Below are 18,210 nucleotides of genomic sequence, written 5' to 3' on the forward strand. Positions count from 1 at the left end.
ATTGAACAATAACTTCCAACTACAAACTTAAATAGATTAGACTAAAACTATATTTTCCCCTCGAGGACAACAGTGTGTCTTTAAAAGATAAAGCTCCACACTGTGGGAAATGCATTTATTGGATTTCTTGATGAGACTTAGATGAGAAGATTGATACCACTCTCTCGTGTCTGAAGCCGGAGCGTCGCAGCTTAGCACAAAGACTGGAAACAGGTGGAACAAGCTAGCGTGGCTCCGTCCAGAGATAACAAAATCCATCTGACAGCAACTCTAAAGCTCACTAATTAACATGTTATATCTGATTTGTTTAATCTGTACAAAAGCTGAAGAGTAAAAACAACATGTTGGGGAATGTGCCAGACATTTTGTTAGCTGGGAGCAGAAACTTCCTGTCCTATTGTCACTGTGAGTTTGCCAACCTTTCCCGACTGCTTAGCTAAGCCAACCAGCTGCTGGCTTTTGCTCAATATGTACTGTACAGATTTGGGTTGGTATGAGATTGAATAGCGTTTTTTATGTATTTATTCTCTTTAATCTCTTTGCTGTGTCGCAGTGGGGCATATCACCCAATCAGGGCCCACTTTGAAATAAACTGTCATGTTGATTTTTAAGTTCAAGTCAATATTAATGACGGGAGAATGTGTTGACTTGTGGTTTGTGGTTGTTTCAGGTGCAAATTACTGCATCAGAGTAACAGGGCTGAATCTGAAAGTACTTTTTTTTTTTCTCTCTGTAAGATATTAGTCTGAAAAGCATCCTTTTAGATCCACTCATTCAGGGGTTTACTCACTACACAATGGTCGTTGGTGGCTTTGACTTGCTAAAATTAAAGGTCAGTTGGCCAAAATAATTTTCAGTCTGCACCCATTAATCAAGCTCGTAAACCAAAGAAAATGGCTGTGGTGAAAATATTACTGTTGCAAAATTTGTGAGCTGTAGGCATTAATAAAAGCCAATAATACTGTCTCATTATATTTGATATTTACAATGTCACCCCTTTGAAGGAAACATGATGCCCTCAAACTAGATCATAAAACTCTGTCTTTTTAGAAGGTCTTCTGTAGTTAAAACGACGATGATTTATGATGATTTGCAAGAATAATAACCTCTGGAATGATACTTTTCAGCTTTTCTTCCCGCTGCTGCTCCAACAGTAAGGCATCAATCTAAAGGGAAAACATAAGAACTTATATTATGTTATGTTATTACATGACCTGCTGTTTTTTAACCAAAACATCAGCCTCATACAATCAGCCGAAAAACTGTATGTTTCATACTCCTTTACCTTCATTTACAGCAGCAGTCTTTTTCACACTTTCTCATATTTATTTACCCCCTCTGCTCCTCTGCCTCTCTCCCTCAGACCCACACGGTCCATCATTCACCATCGGTAAGGCCATATGGCTGCTCTGGGGTCTGGTGTTCAACAACTCTGTGCCGGTGCAGAACCCAAAGGGCACCACGAGTAAGTTCATTGTGTCAGTGTGGGCCTTCTTCGCCGTCATCTTCCTGGCCTCCTACACTGCCAACCTGGCTGCCTTCATGATCCAGGAAGAGTTCGTTGACCAAGTCACTGGACTGTCTGACAAGAAGGTGCGTTTACACCCATATGGAAACACACACACACACAGAAAACTAAACACATTCACAGTCAGGGTTGCTCTTGTAATGGATGCCAGCCCTGCGGCCAGACAGGACTCTCCAGGGAGTGCCCTTGGGCTTCAACAGCCCAAACCCTCTGGCCCTAGCTGTCACCATGCTAACACTGCCAGCGCAGCAGACCAATGGGCACACACACACACACACACACATACAGCTGTATAGATCAAAGCTGGTGCGTGTGTGTTTGTGCTTGGATGTGTGTGTAGTTTGCAGAGGCTGGCAGTGTCAGCAGAACCTCAGCCAGGCTTACACTAGACTGGACACACAATGATGATGACTGATTAGTCCACTCCTTTCTCCTCCGTCTCTTATTGTCACTCTCCTTCCTCCTCCTCTTCCTCCTGTCTGACTCTCCTCCACTTCAACACTTTTGCTCCCTCCCTCCCGCGCTTTCCTCCGCTCCTCTTTCTCATACTTCTTGCCGTCACTCTGTTCTGCGTTTTGTCTTTTAGCTTCTTTTGTTTTTTTCTTCTTTTGTGCTCCTGTCTCCTCCTGTCAATTCCCTCTTTTAACAATTTGTCTCTCTTTTTCTCTCCCCTTATTTCTCTCCCTGCAGTTCCAGAGTCCGTACTCCTATTCCCCTCCGTTTCGCTTTGGGACGGTCCCTAACGGCAGCACCGAGCGCAACATCAGGAAGAACTATCCCGATATGCATCAGTACATGACCAAATACCATCAGACTGGCGTCGTGGACGCGCTGGTCACCCTCAAGACTGGGTACTGTAAACTTGTCAAGTCAACTCGTGTCAAGTTGAGATTTATTTTAGCTGGAAGGCTTATTCTGTTTGCAGACAGCTTGTATGCATAAGAACATGTGAGAACGAACGGGAAAAAAAGACGTTGCATCACACAGAAGGGCCCCGTGGGGCTCAGCACTAGCTCCATGCTAAAATGCTGCAGAATGTGCTCAGTGTTTGTGTCACTGACAGTAAAAAAGCAGATGCTGCCTGCAAGTGCTCATTATTGAGACTAGTTGCTGCTGGGAAGAGGGAGCTGCCAAAACAGGGAGAGTGTAATTTGTTCTGGAGTTTGCTACCTTTATTCTCCCTCCTAAACAAACACTAATGGAAGGACGGCTGCACTGCTTTTATTTGTTCATTAGTTTTGTGTGCTTTGATCTTTTGGGTATTTTCTCCAAATATGATTTTACTTGCAGCCTCTCTGCAATAACGTCATTGATACTGAATATCAAATATAGAGGGTTTGTTTATCATACCCAGTATATTAGGCTTTGTTTATATAACATCACAACTGTATAATTAATGTGTTCAGCGGAATCATCACTCTTTAATTTAATTCTTCAGCAAAAATTGCTTGTGGAAAATTAACAAAAAAAAATGTTAACGCGAGTTCTTGTGAAAGTCATGCAAAAGGCTGTGACACGTTCAAAATTGTATATTCTTTAATGAATCTACAGTGTATCATTTTTAAAAGCTGTACGGAATTAAATGAATGAAATTCTGTGCGGTTTTGCAACAACAGATACTCAATGACTGCGTTTAACATATGCCCTTTGGTGAACAGTTTAATCCAGAGTGTTTAATATTTATACATCTCTAACATGGAGAGCCCCGGGGGGGATTGATTATCAGCAGGGTGTATTCATAGGGTTGTATAAAACTTTCATTTTTTTGCTGATTAAAGAATTATAAAAGCGGTTCTGATTCTCTATAGGGTTGTGATATCGGTTGTTTCATTCAACGGTCATACATCACGTTTCTGTTTCTGCTGAGCTCAGATGTATGGAGCCCACATAGGGGGAATGTCGTGTCAGATACAAATTGTGGCCCCTTAGTTTGAATTCAGCTTGTCATGTCAGAATAATGAGAAAACTTGCGACTAAAAGATTATAGCTCAGTACGAACAAAGACATCCTCATGCGGGTGATATTTCACAGCACACACCGGACAGTACGCTCAGTCACAGTCCAAATCTGATCAGTGTGAGAAATTCAGCTACGAGGAAACACAGCGTTGTGAGTAATCCAACTGGTTTGTTTATGGATCTGAGTAACGTTGTTACTGGCACAACACACTATGTACGTTAGGCTCAGTAGAATTATTGTGGTCTTTAAGATTCAAGCCTGGTGGATCAAATCTCAAATTATCTTCTTAAATCCATGAAGACAAAGCCCAAAAACATTGTGGTTGTTGTTAATTTGGGAATGGAATTATTACGCTTTTATAAAAACGGCGTCATTGAGTCAACCCGGGCGGCTGTGGCGTAGTGGAGAGCAAGGTAGTTCTCCAATCAGAGGGTCGGTGGTTCGATACCCGGCTTCGGCAGTCGATGTGTCCTTGGGCAAGACACTTAACCCCAAGTTGCTCCTGAAGGCTTGCCATCGGCGATTGGAATGTTGTGAATGTTAGTTAGAGTCTGATGGTGGCATCTTGCATGGTAGCCTGTCATCAGTGTGTGAATGGGTGAATGATATGTAATATACTACTGATTGTAAGTCGCTTTGGATAAAAGCGTCTGCTAAATGACTGTAATGTAATGTAATGTAATCAACCCCTACCATCCGATTCCCTGCCAGATTAATGCTATAAGCTCTATCAGCACTGTTGCCATTGTTTGCACTGTTAGCAACATCAGCTGCCAGACTACAGCTCAGCCGCCGCCATGTTGAGAGCCGTGTGGAGGCAATCCCTCAATCATAGATATGCTCTCAATTTGGAATTTTGCACCTTTAACATGTTTTATCTAATTTGTTTAATCAGTTTAACAAAAAAAGTGTAAAAAGGGCTCAATGTGGTTTGTATGCTAAGCTAACTGTCTCCTGGCTTTAGATTCACATTTGACAGACAGACAATAGAACAATCTTCTCATGTAACTCTAAATAAGAAAGCAAATAGGCATATTTCCCGAAACTATTTGTTTAAGACCGTCCTTGTGCAGGACTATTTCTCGGCTTCATATTTAAACGAATATTCCCGTATCGCTCGGCAAGAAAGTGACATCCCAAAATATCAATCTATTCCTTAAAAAGCAGACCAATGTCTACTCTGAGATCACTTGTCACAGGTTGGGTCTGTTTATACATTGCAAGCAGTTCTTTGCTTTAACTGAATAGTTTTGAGAGGCCTGAATACTGTAGGCAAAATATTCAGTACATCAGAAAATTGAAAGTGCAATAAACCTAAATTTATGTTGCAGAAATATGTTATTTTAAAGTGCTTCCGTTTTATATTCATGATGTCATAACCCCTCAGATTTACCCTGGTTCTAGATAGTAAATCCAGATCGTGTGCTTCTCTTACAGAAAGCTGGATGCTTTCATTTACGACGCCGCGGTGCTGAACTACATGGCGGGCCGAGACGACGGCTGTAAGCTGGTCACCATCGGCAGCGGTTACATCTTCGCCACCACAGGTTACGGTATCGCCCTGCAGAAAGGATCCTACTGGAAACGCCTGGTTGATCTGGCCATACTGGGAATCATAGGAGATGGTGAGCGCTCGCACGCATCCACATTCTGCACCACCTCAGTCACACACGTTTGAGTTTAAGTTTCTCAGATGATCAAGGCTTTTATAGTCATAACCGCTGTACCATTGCTCATCTCTCCCTCCTCCCCCTCCCTCTCTCAGAGAGCTATCAGGGGCTAGTCTTAACACACCATTTCATCATCATTACACCATGTGTGTGTGTGCGCATGTGTGTGTGTCCACCATGTCCTGTTATGTTTACTCCTCCAGATTGTTCTGTATAATAAGCTGTGAGCTGGTGCGAATGGAGGAAAGAGAACGAGCCAGACAGAAACCAAACTGCTGAAACCACTGAAAGCACTTTGCTTCACACCCGGCCTTTTTATTCAGGGCAAACACCCGTGTACGCATGCGACACACAAACACACTCGATCTCATAATAATTCCTCCCATCTTTCCTTATCACTCCATCACTATCAATTCTTCTCCCTCCTCCTACAACCCTTTTTTTTCACTCCACCTCCTATCTCCTTTCCATTACGATCTATTTACCACTTCACTTCTTGCACCTTCTCCCTTCTCCCCTCCATCTTTCCTCGTAATGATACGGCCTTTTTCCCACCACACCTGTTTTATTCTCTCTATCATTCATTCCCTCTCTCTCTATCGACCTCGTTTTATTCCTTCTCCTTCATCCCCTACCTGCAGCCATCTTAAACTTTCACTTCCACAGAGCTATTGGGCAGGACTGAACATCTCCTTCATCCAATACAATTTGCATAACAAACCAACAGGTGTTGCAGAACGCTTCTATGATTACATTACATTACATTACAGTCATTTAGCAGACGCTTTTATCCAAAGCGATAAAATTCTACTTAACTCCATATACAAGCACTTAAAGGGTAGTAAAAACCATGCTAGATTGTTGTTTGCAGACTTATTTTCTGCCTTCAACACTATACACCCCCACCTGCTGGTGTAGAAACTTAGAGTGCTTTGGATTGGACTCAAACGATGTGGGATGGATTTTGGACTTCCTCACTAACGGGACTGAGAGAGTGAGAATAAATTAACTTCTATCTGGACTGTCTTTAACATCAGCTGGCTCCCTCCAAGGCTGCGTCCTGTCTCATATATTATTTACACCAATGACATGTGCATTGATTCCAGCTGTACCACCAATCTCCTTCAAACACTTTAATTACCGGACAAGATTGAGAGGTTGCGATAGTTTAAACAAGTATTTTTGCATCATAAGTGACAATACTTTGACCACAGAAATGCAGAGTGAGAAAAGCAGCAGCAGCGTCTTTTATCATCTGAAGAAGCTAGCCGAGTTCCAGGTTGACAGATCCCCGATGACACGGTTTCATAAATATTTTATTGAGTCAGTTTCCACCTTTGCCTCCAGCTGGTATGCATCCCTCAAACAGAAAAACTCATTAACAAAGGTAATGAAAGTCAGCAGCAAAATCATTGGCGCTGAGCAGAAATGTCCATCTTAACTGTTCAACAAACATCTGTTAAAGAAAACAGAAGTCATTATATCTGACAGTACACACCCCTGCACTTAGAGTTTAGGTTTAAGATATACATTCTCTATCATACCCTACGTTTCACTGCTGAACTCTGCAGAGTACAGGCGGTATCAGCAAATCTCCAACCATTCCTGTTCTTTTCACTTACTATATTGCAATTTCGTTTTTTTACTCCTGTATTTATGTTTTTATCTTGTGGTTATGTATGTGTGTTGTTTATCTTGTGTGTCTCACCCTGTGTTGTTTTTGCTTCTGCTACAAAACCGATTGCCTCCTCGTAAACAAATAAAGGTCTTGAACCTGAACTTTCCAACAGGTGAGATGGAGGAGCTGGAGGCGCAGTGGCTGACTGGGATCTGCCACAACGAGAAGAACGAGGTGATGTCCAGTCAGCTTGACGTAGACAACATGGCGGGTGTTTTCTACATGCTGGCCACCGCCATGGGCCTCTCCATCCTCACGTTCATCTCTGAACACCTTTTCTACTGGAGGCTGAGATACTGCTTCACTGGCGTCTGCACTGGGAGGCCGGGTCTGCTCTTCACCATCAGCAGGGTGAGGATAAGGAAATGTATCTATTGCCACTGCAGGAACATGAACCAGTTTTTGGTCCTTCTGCCTCTGAGGTTGTATTTAAGATGTTGCCGTGAGAATTTTCAGTGCTGAACATGACTTACTGATCAAACAGCATCCCCGAGAGTGCAACAACTGATGAACAGCATTGATTGAGACTGCGAGAAAGCACTTATTGCAATATCAATACCAGGACTCGGGATGTGAATTTCTTGTAATGTTATTGATGTTTAAACAGTGAAGGCGACTTGCAGACTACTCTTAAAGAGTCTGAAATACAGAGAGAGCGGGCTATAAACACAGAGACAGAGCAAGCAAAACGAAGCTTAACTTTATTTGCAAATTGTCTTAATGCGGTTTCAAACTGAAAGCAGAGAAATAACAAGAAAAAACCCGGCGAGTTATTGCGACTCTGAAGGCAGCCTTTGTGGTGTTTAACAAAGGCAATTCAAACACAGTAAATTACAAGAAAAATAGTTTTTTTTTCTGTTGTCAGTCGCATCTCAAACAAAGCCCAAATTTGCCCAACCATGGTTCTTCAGATGCAGTGGAATGCAAACAGGAACGCACAAAAATGACTTGTAGCCTGAAACATGATTGTTTCAGCAAAGAGAAAAAAACTAATCTGTGGACCATCATAAGTCTGAGAAACACACAATAGTTACTGTTAACATTAAGTCTGGGTATGTACTGTATGTGATAAAAGAGGAAATAGAGGGAAAGTGTGATTATATGGCCCAACTGAGGAAGAGATGAACTAACTGCTGTGCATATGGACGGTAGGATAGAGGAATCAAACAAAAAAAGGATGATGTGAACACACACTCTCATATAGACACACTCTACACAAAGCTCTCATATCTCTCACTCACCCACACACAAAACACACACACAACACACACACACACACACACACACACACACACACACACACACACACACACACACACACACACACACACACACATACAGGAGTCTGGTCTAAAAAAGTAAAAAATGGTAACACATATACAGGAGGAGCGAGTGGATGGACGGAGTTGACCACATGGGCAGACAGACAGACAGACGCACATTCACACACACACACACACACACACACACACACAGACCTAAATATGCCATTCTTTCATTATTCATATGTCATGTCTCTGTGTGAGGCAGGGCTTTTATTCCAGACGAGCAGCATTTCACACATTAAATGTTTTACAAAAAGGGTGCGATGTCTGTATGTGTGGAAGTGTGTGTGTGTGTGTGTGTGTGTGTGTGTGTGTGTGTGTGTGTGTGTGTGTGTGTGTGTGTGTGTCTTTCCTTCTCTCGGTGTGGGCATGCCGCTCGGAGCAGCGATTCTGGAGGTTAAGTGGCTTCAGGAAGAACATCTCCTTGCACTCAAAGGCCCCTTCCAGTGACATAATCACCTAAATTTAATTTTGTAGGCGCCTCTGAGAGCAGTTCATCTAAAAAAGTGGCGATTATCTCTTTTAGCCACATTACAAAACAAAACGAGGTTAAAGTTTGGGATGCAGAGGTCTTCTTTAATTTACCGGGCATGGAAATTAGTCTTGTTCATGTTTGAAGTTCTTTCTTGTAAAGTCATTGGGTTGGGATATAAACCTTTATTATCTCCCTGATCTCTCTCCCCTCTGCCTCCCCTCTACTCTCGTTTTTTATTCTTCCTATTTTGTTTCCTCTCCTCTCAGGGTATATGGAGCTGTATCCATGGCGTTCATATAGACATGAAGAAAAAGAATCCTGAGCTGGACTTCAGTCCTCAAGCCAACATGCTGCATCTGCTCAAGTCTGCCAAGTCCATGGCCTTGTCTTCTCCCAAACGCAACACTGTCCTTCTGCAGCCCAACATCCTGGATGTGATGTCGGGGAAAGGTACTTTAACTCACACACAGTACACCTTACAGAGTATATTGTACACTGTATTTATATTGTATATATTAACCTCCAGGCAGAGCAGGCAAACACGCACAGAGGTCACCCTGCCCTTTCTATACGGTGTACTTATGCAGATCTAAAGGTGACTCCTCTCACCTTGTTGTGGACTCCAGACTGTAATCTCATTGACTGTCATGTATAAGCTCGCCTCGTGATTAGAAACACTTAAGGTGGCACACACAGCGTGCCAGGGCAGTAGATAATGGATCAGGCTGTGCATCCATCCAAATCGTCTATTGTACCTGCTGTCTGAGGTGCATCTCTCCTTGTCTCCTAGGTAACTCACTCGGTCTGCCCCCGAAGGGTCCTGGTCTCTATAGCAACGCTGCTGGTCCGCACAGCTTCTTGTCATTGTCCGGGCGACACAAAAACCTCCTGAACAATGCCGCGCCGTTCCCCGTGCAGCAGAAAGCCACCCCTCTTCAGACCAGCCCCAACAAGCCCCAGCTGTCAATCACCAACGACAACGGCAAGACCCGCCTCACCGGGTCGGCCCTCGCCGCTGTGCCGCAGGGCTCCAAACCCCGAGCCCTGTGGAAGAAAAGCGTGGAGACACTGAAGACTCAGCCCACTGTCGTATCGCCGGGCCCAAGCCCCGTCCCCTCATCTGGACCCGGACCCCCAACAATGAAGAGCCAGCGCTACCTGCCTGAAGAGCCGCCGCCGCATTCTGACATCTCAGAGTGCTCCAGCCGGCCGCCATCACACAAAGATTCTGACTCCATTGCGGCGGCGAGGGGCGGATTCAAGCCCATCAATCAGCTGAGGAAGAGGGGGGAGGAGGGAGGAGGAGGAGGAGGAGGAGGAGGAGGGGTAGTTGGGGGCGGAGGATCCAAGATCTACTCCATTGACTCAGACCAGGCCAGTCTCCAGTCCGCTCCGCCCTACCAGCGGGACAGCCAGGGGGAGGCGACGACCACGTTTACCCCCTGACCTGTTTCCACCCGACAGCACATACTCGCACACTCACACGCTCTCCCACCAGGTGGACGCGCCCATTTTGCAGCTGAGTGCCAGCCTGCTGCACCACAGTCACAGCGCGGAGGCCGACCTGCACTCCCTGAAGGACAAGAAGTACAGCACCTACACACACAGCAGGTATGACGCCCTGACCATGTTTCAAGCGCTTTGTATAGTTTTTTTTCTGTCTTTGTGTGATTAATCGGTGTCGTCCTCTCTTCCCTGCAGCGCGAAGGACAAAGCCGGAGGTTCATTCGACACTCCGGGTGCAGGTCAGGGGTCACAGAGCGTCAGGCCCGGCCACTGTCGCTCCTGCCTCACCAAGCTGACCGGCTACTCCGGCCTCTACACCGTGCGCTCGCCACAGGCCCGCTGCGACGCCTGCGCCCACCTGGGGAACCTGTACAACATCAGCGAGGATCACCTGCACTCGCACTACTCCCACACACACGCCCACCCACACGGCGGGGACATGTTTACACACTTCCTTCCCCAGAGCGAGCTGGGCCTGGTGGGCGAAGGGGACGGGCTGGTCAGCCACTTCGAGCCCTCCCCTTCCTCCCCGTCGCCTCTGCCCTCCTCCTCGCCGGCCCAGCACCTGCAGCTGAGTCGTCAGCACTCCTATGAGAACGTGCTTCCGGACGGCGTTCCCGAGCGGCAGTCGCAGCTGCACACCCACCTGCGGGGGCTGAGCCTGCCCGACAGAGATAGGGAGCGGGAGCTGACCCTCGACGAGGGGGCGTATGCTAATGTCCTCACGATGCGCTCCGATCGTCCGTACAGCAGCCGCAGCCCCCGTCCCCGTCGCCCTCGCACCACCACAGCCTGGACGCCCCTATGCCCCTCCCCGGCGCTCCAAGAGTCTCTTCCCTGATCGGCCTTCTCACAACCCTTTCCTCCAGTCGGCTCCTGGCACAACACAACGAGACCCCTCCCCCCAGTCTGTCACACGCATGCCGCAGAGAAGTTCCGCCCACGAGCTCTATAAGCAGCGAATGCCGCTGTCGCTTACCCTCGGTAACCATGGCGGCCATCACAACAACCAGCACGCCGGCCTTGTCGACCAACAGGTGTTCTACCCTCAGCAGGAGCCCCCTGTGGTGGCCTACATGGTCCCACCCGCCGGCTCTCAGCCAATGAGCTATGTGACAGCGCCGCGGGCCTCGAGCGCCGGCGGCAACAGGCCCCGCCTCTACCGCCGCATGCCCAGCATCGAGTCCGACGTCTGAGAGTCGCATGCAACACGCGTACTCTCCCTGAAACACACTAACACACACGCATGCCAGACAGAGGTGTGTGTGTGAGACCGGAACCAGGCTGCTCTGATTCTAAGCACATACACAGAAACACACACACACACACACACACACACACACACACACACAGGGGAAAAGATGAGGAGGTCTGCTCTGGACTTTAAGGTTGATGGGGATGCTGGGTAAATAAATGGTTGTTTCTTTATCACACCTTCTACAGGACAGAGTTAGGGCCACGGGGACACCTGGAGGCACTATACAAGATGAAAAGCGTGTGTGTGTGTGTTAGTGTCAGTGTCAGTGTGTGTGTGTGTGTGCTAGCCTCAAGCCGTGGGCAACGAGGCACAAAAACTGACAAATACGTCCAACAAGACGGATCGAATCCCCGGCGGAATAAGAAGGACACTGTACACGGAGTCTAACGCCAACAGTGGGATCTGACGGGAGATACAGCAGTGTGTTTGGGAAGACGAGCCCAGCCTCTTGGAGATGAAGAGGGACTCAAAGAAAAAAGCCCCTTTTATTTCTGAGATTACACACACACACACACAAACACACACACATATTTCAGCCCCTCTCCAGGACTCTCCTGTTGCACTATGATTTCTACAGTCAACCCGTATGTTGTCTGAGCCTCCAAACTGCACTGCCAGCATGGCTTAAAGAGTAGAACACTACACTAGAGTAACTCTCGACTTGAACGGATATCACTATCTTTGTGATAGACTAGACTGGGAGGCGGGCTGCTGGTCGGGACGCACGTCTGCCCGCAGATGTACAAACACTCGAACACACACGCACACACTGTGTCTGTTTCTACAGGTGGGGGGGGAATAGTAAGAAACTACCGACTGTTTGTTATTGTTGATGTCAGTTGATTGAACATTCCAAAAAAGTGGCCGCCAGTTAAAAAGCCTATCAGGACGAGAGTGTGTGTTCTCGTGTTTCTACATCTAGAGACGTACAGTAGAGCATCCTTGCTTCCTCTCTTAGCTAGCCTTCAGGTCATACTGCATGCTTCCTACTGCCCTGTGTTACAGTTAAACTCCTATACAGGGTCATATATGCACACACACACACACACGCATACACACATATAAATATATATATGCACATACACGCACACACATACGCAGTAGTTTAGGATCGTAGTTTTAGGTCGGGTGTGTGTGTCGAGGCTACGAGATAGCTTCTCTCTGTGCACTTTGTAGATTTTATACCCTGCCACCTAACACAGACGTTTGACCAAAAACACTTTTGTACTGAAAAATATGAATATTCTCAATCATTCGCTGGATAGATGTGTTCTTTTTCTCTTATTTCTCTTTAACATTGGGATTTAGGGCACCGTTGATTTTTCCATTGTGAGGTCAGAAGTTTTAGAAGTGTTAGAAAATGGGTACAGCATCACACAGTATACACAACAACAACTCTTAATCTTTCTCTTATTTTCTTAACTTTTACAGTGCTCATCCTCTCCTTCATCAGCTTTCATTTACTCTCTTAATTACTCCTTTGTCTTTTCGCTCCTTCCCTGCTTCCTTCTATTATAGAGTAGATTGAGTATCAGAAGAATAAAGTTCAGTCGTGGTGTTTTTTAAAAACTCAACATATTGTTGGAAATCACTTTATATCGGTAGTCGTTCAAAATCCTAAAATTCAACACCGGCTCTCGTAGGATACATTCCTTTTTTTTTCTAAATAAGTTTTTATGTTGATCAAAAGACCTCGAGGCCCTTTTTTCAATGTTTCCGTAGTGAATTTAGAGGCTGAGTGCATCACTGTTGCAGATTTACTCACCAAATGAATACTCCTGGACGAGCGTCAGAGTAGCTGGTACTTGTGTGGCTCTCTGTTGGCGAGAACACAGCGTTGTGTTTCAGCGGAGAGAGTCACATGGCGAAGCAGAGAGTTTGCAAAGTGACTCGTTACGGAGGCAACACTCACACACACACACACACACACACACACACACACACATTCAACGAGCTGGCAATGTGTGTATGAGTGTTCTAGAAATCCATAATCTACTGAGTAAGGGCATTGATTTTTGAGCACAAAGATTTTGATGGAAAAAATACTTGATATCCCATTAGCTGAGCGTCTGTCTCTATTCTCTCTCTTTCTCTTCTCTACTCTCTCTCTCTCACATACATACACACACACACACACACACACACACACACACACACACACATAGCTCTATAAATATTGGCTGCAAAGAATGCAAGACAGTTTGAACAAAACAACGCACCTTTTTGAACGTTGAACGCTAACCCCTCTTTTGGTAATCTTACAGGTTTGGTGTGTGAGTTATATGCAGAATATCAGGTTGCAATATTATACTTCTGTACAGAGAAAAAATCTTTGTTTTTAAATGTTAGAAAACGGATATCATTTGTTTGATTTGAACGGTATTAAGTGTTGAATTCATTTCAATAACAACGTGGCTTTTTATTCTGCTTCTTTAAAAGGACAAAAAAAAAAAAAAAAAGACTGGCATGTTTTTTTAGATTCTTGTGTGATTTATTATTTATTTTTTTCCTTCTGGTGTGTTGTTGGTTGGGACCTCACTGTACAGTCCTCACTGCCTGGTTAGCAGACTAGTTAACCGTCCTGGTCGGCTCACCGGTTAACTAGCAACTCGTAGCTGGGTCTCTCATGTGAATCACACTCAATGAATAATGATAGTCCAGCCTGTGTGGTTAATACCAACCCCCTCCCACCCACATAGTTCTCTTCCACTACGAGTCTGTGCTGTTTCACCTCTGAGTGTGAGCGAGTGTGTGTGCGTGCGTGAGTGTGTGTGCGTGCGTGAGTGTGTGTGTGTGTGTGTGTGTGTGTGTGTGTGTGTGTGTGTGTGTGTGTGTGTGTGTTTTACAGCGTGCAGGCATTTATATAAGTCAGTGGATGATATGTGTAACAAGAGGTTGTTTGTGTGTGTGTGTGTGTGTGTGTGTTTGTGTGTGTGTGTGTATACTTTTCTGTACTCTCTTCGGTTTCGTCCCACACATAACATTTGACCCAGCTCTTACTCATATAACACAAATACAGCACACACACACACACACACACACACACACACACACACACACACACACACAAACACATGTTGCGTCTGTACTGTTGTTGGTTCAGCGAGCATGTGGAATGAGTTCTGTGCGTCCACCATCACACCGATTTTTACACCAACCTTTTGTTTGATTTTTTGGGATTCTTATTTTTTTTTATTTAAATTGCATGACGTGCTTGTGTTTCTGGTGGTACCTATTTTGCTGCAACACCTGAGTTTCTCCCTGAGTTGACCTACTGAGGCTACATGCACCAACGTCTCCCTCCACCCTTGGTTAGTGCACCACATCCACCTGGAGCCCCGGATGCTTAAAGGACCCGGCCTGCGATGTCACCAGGGCGCCAAGCTGGCTCCTGCACAACGCCAGCCACCCGTCAATGAACATGTGGTAAAAGTTTGTCAGATTGGTTCCAGATAAAACACATCTCATACACAGCACCGGGTGGAGGGGTGCATTGGTGTGTAGTACTCCGGGTCTCCCTGCCGTGTATCTCACTTGTGTATAAGTTCAGGGGTTTCTAAGCTACTAGTTGTGTTGTAAATAATACCTTGTCACTCAGTACCTCTGTACAATCTGTAAATAAGTAAAGGTTACATTTTTCTACTTGTCTGGGTCTTGTTGATTAATCTTTTTATCAATATATCTGTCTGTCTGTCATGTTACTAAACTATTCATTGCAAATAAATCAATTATTAATGGTTTATTATCAGTAATAAGCCATTAGGAGATAGAATATGAAACTTAAAGGGGTACACCACCTAAATTAAGAATTCCAATATGTTATTTCCATTGCCAATGAAAATTCAATACATGTTTCAGCATCTCTCTCTCTCTCACAGCAGTAAGTCTCAAACCTGTGATGTCATCGGGTCTCATCAGGAGTCTGGAGCTGCTCCATAGACAATGAATGCAAGATTCATTTTGTGTTATTATACCAAAATGAGCTTTATTCTATTGTAGAGTTCTCCGTCCTGAAATAGGATCTGAGAGAGAGTTCTCCATGTTCAATAATGTTTTTGGACCGTCTTAGATCATAGGAATAACATTTTTAAATTGGGTGTAGTTCCCCTTTAAAACAGGAGAGCTGTCCTTTCTATATCTACTATATAGGCCAATATTGTTACGTTTAGAGAGAGCCAGGCCAGCTGTTTCCCCCTATTTCCAGTCATAATGCTAAGCTAAGCTAACCATCTGTTAGTGGAAGCCTCCTACCGTAAACTCCATTCAAAGAAAATGTATTTTCCATTTATTGTTGTATTTACAACTCCTTTAATGACTCTCTAACATTTGTAGCTGTAGACCTGAAGGCTCATTAGAAAGTTGGTACACCCTCTGATAAGTTGTCAACTGTGCTCTGCAGCTCTTCTTTAAAAAAGGGACTAACCTGTCAAAACTGTAATTAAAGATGATTAATTTCTAAAAGAAAAAAAAAAAAGTTACGTAGGAGGATACACACCAGACCGTGATTTGGTCAGACGACCATTTCTAAGGTCCAGGGAAATTAACTTTCAACTTTTGAGTTGCCTAAATTAATGATAACATTACTGTAAACTTAATGGCTAATTAGAAAGTCTGTAAGTCAGAGGGTTCTCACTTTCTAATAAGCCATCATGTCCACAGTTAATAAGTTGAGTTAATAAATTGTTAATGAATGGACTTTTTGTCTGCTAGCAGCATGGCTCTGTGGCTCTGTTGGTCGGCCCACTGCTTTGGTCCACTCTGAAATATCTCACAAACTATTAAATGGATTACCATGAAATTCGATGCAGTCATTCTTGATCCTCAGAGGATGAATCCAACTCACTTTTCCTCTTGCATCAGCATTGGTTTGAAGTTGTCAGTAAAATCTCTCAGCAATAATGAGATTGAAAATTTGGTACTAACTATTTATGCGTCCCTCAGGATGAATTGCAATAACTTCTAATATTTCCTCTTGTGCCAACATCATAATCACATTTTTTAATGTGTGTTATGATCAAATAACTGCAAAAATGAGTCTCAGCTGCACTTTGACGAAAGTGCAAATTAGCAAATCTTAGTGTGCTAACAAAACTAATGTTGAACATTGTGAGCATTATACCTCTTTAATATCAGCATGTTGTGTCGTCATTGAGAGCATGTTAGCATGTTAATGTTTGCATTCATCTCAAAGCATTGCTGAATTGAGAGGTTATGCTTTAGGGCGGTGTTACCTTGTGATTGACAGGTCGCTTCCACAGCGTTGTGCAGTGTGGGAGTTGCCGTGTTTTCATCTGACAACTTCAAACCAAGATTGTGACGGCCAAAATGAGGCTTCCAAAACAGCAATCCTCAAACTGATTTGTGAGGTAACTGTGACTACATCCACTTCTATCCATCTATCCATCTACATATCTATCTATCTATCTATCTATCTATCTATCTATCTATCTATCTATCTATCTATCTATCTATCTATCTATCTATCTATCTATCTATCTATCTATCTATCTATCTATCTATCTATCTATCTATCCTTCCATCTATCTATCTATCTATCCATCTATCAATCCATCAATCTATCTACATATCTATCCATCCATTTATATATCTATCAATCTATCAATCTATCTATCTATCCATCCATTTATATATCTATCAATCTATCTATCTATCTATCTATCTATCTATCTATCTATCTATCTATCTATCTATCTATCTATCTATCTATCTATCTATCTATCTATCTATCTATCTATCTATCTATCTATCTATCTATCTATCTATCTATCTATCTCTTTCTGCAGTCTGCTGACTACTCAAAGGGCTTTTTAGGTTCCTGCTGCAAAAGCTCTCTGCCCCACTCTCCGAATGCTTTCATAATGCACGCTTAGCATGAGTGTGTGAGTGCATGCCTGTGTGTGTGCATGTGTGTGTGAGTGCATTATGTGCATATGTGTGTGCGTGTGTTTAGATCAGTGTGCTGGTAAAAAGCTTTATTTTTATATTTTTGTCTCCCTCAGGAGACGGACGCTCTAATCTGGGCTGAAGTGGGACAGGAGAGGGGAGCAGAGAGGAGCACATAGACAAAAAAACACACACACACACACACACACACACACTCACTCAGACGTACGCATACACACTTTTGCGTGGTGCAAATCAGCGACACACTGAGGCAGGAGGATCTGTCACAAGCTGTAGACCAGCTGCAGAGAGAGGAGAAGGAGGAAGGAGGAGAGACAGAGGAGAAACAATGACATGAGGAGTCCCGCTGCAGATGTGCACACTTTATTTGAAATGACTCGTATGTTGGAAACATCCCTCTACACTAGAGAGAGACCTATACATCTGTTTGTGTGTGTGTGTGTGTGTGCGTGTGTGTGTGCTCGTCTCTTTGCCGCTTCCTCTGAGACGGTGTGTGAGGACCACAGCGGCCTAATTCTTCCTGACGTGATCCATATGCTCGTATCTAATGGACAGAGTAACAACACACACTGAGACACAAGCCTCTTATTTAATTAATAGACCCGCGCCCCGCATGTCAAGCTGGTAATGTAATTACTATAACACACGGGAGAAGAATACATGTTCCTTGTACCCCTGAAGTAAAACTCATACATACATATGCATATACATATATCACACTGTATGTGGTGTGAGATCAGGCCGATAAATGAGGATGATTAATTTCCTGAAAGAACGTCTGCATCCGAGCAACCCCGCGGCTGGAGAGGAGTCGGTAGGAAAACAAGGGGCGTAAGTCAGAGAGGAGAAGAGACGGAGCAGAGGATGATGGAGGACGATGAGGGTG

General features: G+C 44.4%; 1 protein-coding gene across 1 annotated transcript in view; it reads left to right on the forward strand.

Moving 5' to 3' along the window:
• Positions 1–11,337, forward strand: part of grin2ab (glutamate receptor, ionotropic, N-methyl D-aspartate 2A, b) — a 96,582-nt gene extending 85,245 nt beyond the window's left edge. The window contains 11 exon segments of the mRNA XM_054604685.1: positions 1,364–1,593; positions 2,219–2,379; positions 4,925–5,112; positions 6,948–7,186; positions 8,902–9,085; positions 9,426–10,046; positions 10,049–10,066; positions 10,069–10,246; positions 10,337–10,896; positions 10,899–10,949; positions 10,952–11,337. Of these exon segments, the coding sequence (XP_054460660.1) occupies positions 1,364–1,593; positions 2,219–2,379; positions 4,925–5,112; positions 6,948–7,186; positions 8,902–9,085; positions 9,426–10,046; positions 10,049–10,066; positions 10,069–10,246; positions 10,337–10,896; positions 10,899–10,949; positions 10,952–11,337 (2,816 nt within the window).
• The last annotated feature ends 6,873 nt before the right edge of the window (positions 11,338–18,210 follow it).

The sequence above is a fragment of the Anoplopoma fimbria genome, chromosome 9, assembly GCF_027596085.1.
Source record: "Anoplopoma fimbria isolate UVic2021 breed Golden Eagle Sablefish chromosome 9, Afim_UVic_2022, whole genome shotgun sequence".
In the NCBI taxonomy this organism is placed as follows: Eukaryota; Metazoa; Chordata; class Actinopteri; order Perciformes; family Anoplopomatidae; genus Anoplopoma; species Anoplopoma fimbria.